Source organism: Vigna angularis, chromosome 4 (assembly GCF_016808095.1).
Source record: "Vigna angularis cultivar LongXiaoDou No.4 chromosome 4, ASM1680809v1, whole genome shotgun sequence".
Classification (NCBI taxonomy): domain Eukaryota; kingdom Viridiplantae; phylum Streptophyta; class Magnoliopsida; order Fabales; family Fabaceae; genus Vigna; species Vigna angularis.
This window is the reverse complement of record NC_068973.1, coordinates 12164114-12171089: the sequence shown is the minus strand read 5'-3', so window position 1 is coordinate 12171089 and position 6976 is coordinate 12164114. Positions and strand designations below refer to the sequence as shown.

The 6976-nt window shown below is 34.1% G+C and overlaps 1 protein-coding gene across 1 annotated transcript; it reads left to right on the top strand.

Annotated features, from left to right (window-relative positions):
• Nucleotides 1-2564: 2564 nt before the first annotated feature.
• Nucleotides 2565-5813, top strand: LOC108330829 (LRR receptor-like serine/threonine-protein kinase GSO1). The gene has a single exon (XM_017565397.2). The coding sequence runs from the start codon at nucleotides 2725-2727 to the stop codon at nucleotides 5608-5610; it is 2886 nt and encodes a 961-aa protein (XP_017420886.1). The 5' UTR covers nucleotides 2565-2724; the 3' UTR covers nucleotides 5611-5813.
• Nucleotides 5814-6976: the final 1163 nt, after the last annotated feature.

The following is a 6976-nucleotide window of genomic DNA, read 5'->3' as shown; positions in this document are numbered from 1 at the left end:
AAATGGCTTGTTTAATATGTAGTTCAAAATTTTCACCTCTATTTAATATAAGATTTCAACTTACATTTAGATTCCTAATAAGTATTATTGTTTTTTATATAAAAAAGTTAAAAAGAGTGAAAAATACAACTTTAAAAGTTCTCTCTGTATTGAGAAAGGTTATTTGCTTGTCAAAATAACTACATCATTCTAATATTCCCTGATAAAAAATATATAGAAAATTACAACAAAAGGGATAAAATATTATATAATTATAAGTTATACTAATATGCGCAAACGATAATTTGAAAGGTTTATCTGTATTTATACGTATTATTATTTGTGTTAATTAATTTTATAAATAATAATAATATAATAATATATCCCTCTTTTACCAGTAAATTGGTAAATGATAACTGGATTAGCACGTTGTCAGAAATTTAACTCTTCACCACGTGCACGGAGAATATGTTTACTGTGAGAGAGAAAACTTAGTCCATTGATTTTTCCACTTTGAAGGGAATTAATCACCGATAATTCATTGAGAGTTTCCGAATAACAAAAAATATTAATTCTCGTTATATATTTAAATTAATTCTAGCAATGAATTAAAAAAAACAAATATATATATATATATATATAATATTATTTGATGTTTCAAAGTCAGAACTTGAATAATTTTAATATGAAACTTTTGCATCGGTATAAACTACACTTTCATGATCATATTCAAAGTTAAACTTAATAACGACATGCATGATGGTTTTAATAAATAGCAATTTGTATAATTGTACAGTTTCTGAATAAAAAAAACCACTCTTTCATGGATTGTTTAAAGCCAAACTTTGAATATGGTATGGACTTGTTTAAAGTAAAACTTCGAATATGGTATTTTGAATGATATTAATTTCCTTGTTGGGTATAGAAAAAGAGATAAATATATTATCTTCATATTTTATGTTAAAAGTGATCTCACTAAATTCAAATTTTATTGTTGTTGTATATTTGTTCAGTGAATTTCTTCTCAAAGCATTCATCAAATTAATATGTTGAAAACAATGTAAGTATGAGTTTAAATAAAATAGAAATGATAAAAGTAAACCTTAAAACAAGATTTATATATTCATTGTTTCAAAAGATCTAGGATTAAAAATATTGTGAATCCTTTATTTAAATGGAGTTAAAGTATAGTATGTATAAATCTCTCCTTTTAGGAAAAAAAAAGGCATGATAGCTCTTACGTGTGGATATGATTGCACTAGTGGTAAACTTTCGCGCGTGTCATGATGAATAACTCACTTTCTGAGATATCATGATGCAGATTTGGAAGCATAACCTGAGAAAACTTGAACCATTTTGTCACTCTTGGCAGACAGTAATGGCCAGCCAGACCAGTGCGCGTGTGTGAAGCCTGAAGATCATCTAGTATTCTCATGTCAATATGGCTTTATACCTGTTTCGTTGACAAATTTTGAAGTTCAATTCACCAAAACTCTTGCAAAGTCAAATCATACTATGTTTCTCTTAGTGAATATTCGATGAATTTGCATAGTGGCAGTGTGAATATAAATTCAGGATCAACAAAAGGTTACAGAAAGTGACCCACTTCTGTCACCTTTTTATCTAAGGGATTAGTGGATATCTTTATTAGCTTATTGCCCTTTAACTCTAACACCAAAAACAACAACAAAAAAACCATCATTACCCTTATCTCTGCATGATTACTTTCAAATTATACCAACTACAAAACAAATATAAGAAACTATAGGAAAAGGTAGTTTCCCTTGCACAAGATGAAACTTGCATCTTATAATAAAAAAATGAGTTCAAATTTTATAATTCTTAACAAAACTTTATTGATAAATATTCTGTAATTACTCTCTTCTTTTTATTTTCTTTTTTATCGATACTTGTTAGTTTTTAAAATTTTGTTTGTAAAAGAAATAAACCTACATGTACTTTTACACTTTTGACAACTTAACTCCATAAAATCGTTTACACTCGCTTATTAATTTTAAATTAGTCTTATTTTTTGTCGACGTGAGATTTGTAACACACAAACTACGTGAGATTTTCACTTGTACTTTTTAAATTGACTTTATTTTTAGTTGTGACCGTACTTTCAACCATTAGTAAGTCACGTTGTAATTCTTGTAATTCTTGTGAGATTCTCTTAAGCTATGAAGTTTGCTTTGACTTTTTTAAAAACTCTAATATTTTTGAAGAATCTTAAAAGGCTCTTTCTGTTTCTGAGAGTTGGTGAAGAAACACCAGTATTACCAAACCTCTGGTAAAACTGAGAAAAGTAGAAAGGTGTGCTTACCCAATATCCGTTTAAAGCCAAAAGAAAATCTATTATCATCACACTATCCATGTTTGAGAAAAATATTAATAAACAAGAGTATGTGTTTTCTTGTGGTGTTGTCTAAAAAGTAAATGTTGCAGAATATTTTCGTTCTGATGTGAAATTCTTCATTTTCCACGTGTAAGTGCACGATTGTCGTATGCCATATTGAGCAGAGTAGCTTCATCGGAACTATTTATAGTCGGATTTTACATCTTAGCACTTGAACTTGTATAATTGTTGTTCATCATTTCTTCCATCACTTCCTAGTTCTTGTATTTATACCCTGCAAAACTTGGCCTTTCTCAGCGTTTTTCTCCATTCCTTTATATGGAATTAGCCCCCCAAAGCATACCCTTTGGACCATTTTATCTGTTGTCTAGTTATTTATCAGGAAGTTCATGATCGCACGTTCAGCCATGGGTTCCATTTGCATGTGCCATTTTATTCTACCACTAACCATTGCTGTTGTTGTAACTCTAGGAGACAACACAGCAGAATCCTACTGGCTTCTAAAGATTAAATCAGAACTGGTTGATCCATCAGGAGCCCTGAGAAACTGGTCTCCAACTACTCATTTTTGTAGCTGGAATGGAATAACATGTGATGTTGATGAGGCACATGTGGTAGGCCTTAATTTGTCTGGCTCAGGAATATCAGCTTCCATTCCAGGTGAGTTCAGTCACCTAATTTCTCTTCAAGCACTTGATTTGTCTTCAAATAACCTCACAGGCTCCATCCCTTCTGAACTTGGGCAGCTTCAAAATCTAAGAATACTGCTTCTGTACTCAAATTATCTCTCCAGCAATATTCCTGAAGAGATAGGTAATTTGAGTAAGTTGCAAGTTCTTAGACTAGGAGATAACAGTTTGGCAGATGAAATCCCACTTAGCATTGGCAACTTGAGTGAGTTGACAGTGTTGGGTGTAGCCAACTGCAACTTAACTGGAAGCATACCTGTTGAGGTTGGTAACTTGAAGCATCTTGTGTCTCTTGATTTACAAATGAACAATCTTAGCGGATTCATACCTAAAGAGATTCAAGGCTGTCAAGAGCTCCAGAATTTTGCAGCATCAAACAACATGCTTGAAGGAGAAATACCCTCCTCAATTGGGTCTCTTAAATCATTGAGAATTTTGAACCTGGCTAATAACACTCTATCTGGATCAATTCCTACCTCTTTGGGTCTTCTCTCCAATTTGACATACCTCAATTTGCTTGGAAACAAACTAAATGGTGAAATTCCTTCAGAGCTTAACAGTTTGAGCCAGCTACAGAAACTTGACTTATCCAGAAACAACCTTTCTGGATCACTGACTCTCCTTAATGTCAACTTACAGAATCTTGAAACTATGGTTCTGTCTGATAATGCTTTAACAGGTATTCCATATAACTTCTGCCTCAGAGGTTCTAAACTTCAGCAACTGTTCTTGGCTAGGAATAAGCTTTCTGGAGGATTTCCCTTGGGGATACTCAACTGCTCCTCAATCCAACAGGTTGACCTTTCTGACAACAGTTTTGAAGGTGAGCTTCCATCCAACCTGGACAAACTACAGAACCTCACAGATCTTATGCTCAACAACAACAGCTTCATTGGATCTCTACCTCCAGTAATTGGAAATATCAGTAGCTTGAGAAGTCTTTTCTTGTTTGGAAACTCTTTCACAGGAAAAATCCCAGTTGAGATTGGAAGGCTAAAGAGGTTGAACACCATTTACCTCTATGATAACCAGATGTCTGGACCTATTCCAAGAGAGTTAACAAACTGCACAAGCTTAACTGGAATTGACTTCTTTGGAAACCATTTTTATGGCCCCATTCCAGAGACTATAGGTAAGCTAAAGGATCTAACTGTTCTCCATTTAAGGCAAAATGATCTGTCAGGTCCAATCCCACCAAGCATGGGGTACTGTAAAAGGCTTCAGTTATTGGCATTAGCAGATAACAAGTTGTCAGGTTCCATACCCCCCACATTCAGTTACCTTTCACAACTTAGTACCATTACCCTTTACAACAACAACTTTGATGGACCACTACCTGATTCCCTCTCTCTTCTTAGAAACCTTAAAATCATAAATTTTTCCAATAACAAGTTCAGAGGTAGTATCTTTCCTCTGACTGGTTCAAATTCTCTCACTGTTTTGGACTTGACAAACAACAGCTTCTCAGGTTCCATCCCTTCTATTCTAGCCAACTCTGGAGATCTCACCCGTCTCAGACTTGCAAACAATTATCTCACAGGAACCATTCCTTCTGAACTTGGCCACCTCACTAAGCTAAACTTCCTTGATTTATCATTCAACAACTTAACAGGACATGTGCCACCTCAACTCTCCAACTGCAAGAAAATTGAACACCTTCTACTGAACAATAACAGATTGAGTGGCCAAATGTTGCCGTGGTTAGGAAGCTTGCAAGAACTTGGTGAGCTGGATCTCTCATTCAACAACTTCCATGGAAGAGTTCCTGCTGAGCTTGGAGGCTGCTCAAAGTTGCTTAAGCTTTCTCTCCATCACAACAATCTCTCTGGAGAAATCCCTCTAGAGATTGGAAACCTTACTTCACTCAACGTCTTCAACTTGCAAAGGAATAGTCTCTCTGGCCACATTCCATCAACAATTCAGCAATGCTCTAAGCTGTATGAGCTAAGGCTCTCGGAGAACTTCCTCTCAGGTATTATACCAGTTGGACTAGGAGCAGTCACTGAGTTGCAAGTCATATTGGACCTCAGTAGAAACCTCTTTTCTGGTGAGATTCCGTCATCTCTGGGAAATCTCATGAAGCTAGAAAGACTTGATCTTTCTTTTAACCATCTTCAAGGACAAGTTCCTCCTTCACTTGGTCAACTTACCAGCCTTCATGTGCTAAATCTCTCAAATAACCATCTTCATGGCCTCATTCCATCAACCTTTTCAGGGTTCCCACTAAGCTCTTTTCTGAATAATGACCACTTGTGTGGCCCTCCACTAGCATTATGCTCAGAAGCTACGAGAATGAAGCTGTCAAACTCACAAGTAGCAGCAATCATAGTAGCCATTGTCCTTACTTCAACTCTGATATGCTTAGTATTATTGTATATAATGTTGAGAATCTGGTGCAACTGGAAAAAGGTAGCTGTTTCAAGTGAAGATGGTGGCATGGTTGAGCAGAAGACAAGAAATGGAGAGTACTGGAACATGAATTCCCCTGAGCTGTTTTCTTCACCAGATATACAAATTTCTGCTACACCTTGCATTTGTAATCTCAAAATTGATGCAGCAGCCAGGGAAAATACCTTGGTTAGATAAAACCTACTTCTGATAATAATTATTATTTTTCCATAGTTATCGTATAGTTTTCTCTTTTTCCATTTGAAAGATGTAATATATGGCTATATGCTGTTGTTTTCACAATGTATAGCACCCAATCACTTCGGGACAGTATCTACCATGGATAGCCTCGTACCATCTTCACCAAAAACCTTAAAATAATAAATTTATTTTTTCTTGTATATTCTGATATATTGTTTAATTTTCTCATTTATATTCAACTTGAACATTAGACTCAAACTTGATTTCTAACATTGACAAACAAGAGAAAATTTGTATGTGAAAAGTTGACGTGTCTTCCAAAGAATTGAATAAACACAGTTGAACGGAAAGGATAGCTCTTGTCGTTATGCTGTCCTTCGACAAAGTCCTTCATCCCATCTGTCAACTTCAAAGGAAGTTAGGCACAAAACTTGTTGAATAAAAACTGTCTTTTGGGTGTTGTGCTCTCATTCAGCAAGACTTGGTTGGCTTATCTCATTCTTGTTTTCACCACCACTTGTCACTCAATTTGACAATGAGTTGATCAAGTTTAAGTTGTCCACATTCATTTTTCTCACCCACCTTTGATACTGCATACATTGTGCTGTAACAGTGAGATAGATACTTGTTTCCTATCCACACGTTTTCTCCAATATGTCTTACAATCAAGAATACGTGTAGAAGTAGAAGGAATGCGTGGACCAAATTTAGCTATAATTCTTGATATTTCCAATTAGAGTTGAAATCTACTACTGTCAAAATAAGAATTGAAATGTGTTGAAATCTACCATTAACTAGAAATAAGATGAATTTATAGTATATAAGTGGGTGTAAGCATCATCTTACAAGTTAAATTTTTAAGCTTGAGTTATATTTAAAATTTACTTCTTAACATTGTATCATAACATGAGTTAGAGTCTATTCTATCAAAGTTTGTTGTTTGTTGAATATATTGTTCCACCCGTTATTAAACTATCTATTAATATTTAGTCTCACGCTTGAGACCTATATGCCTCGACATGAGAGGATGTGTTAAAAGTCTCATATCAATTAAAAATAAGGTTAATTTTTAGTATATAATTGATACAAACCTTATCTTACAAGTAAATTTTGTAAAGTTAAATTTAAAGTACACTTCTTAACATAGTATTAGAGTAATGTCATCAGTTACTTTATAATGAAATAATTTATAATATAAATAGACGTAAATCACACCTTACAAGTTAATTTTGTAAGGTTGAGTAATCTCTCGTAACATGTAACACCACATATAAACAACTTTATCCAAGTTCTACCCATAAAACAACTCAAAACCTTCGTTTATATCTTTCATAAAATCTTTCATGAAATTATTGATGGTTGT

Excerpts from the sequence above, each read along its gene's own strand:
- LOC108330829 (XM_017565397.2), top strand. The coding sequence starts at position 2,725 with ATGATCGCACGTTCAGCCATGGGTTCCATTTGCATGTGCCATTTTATT.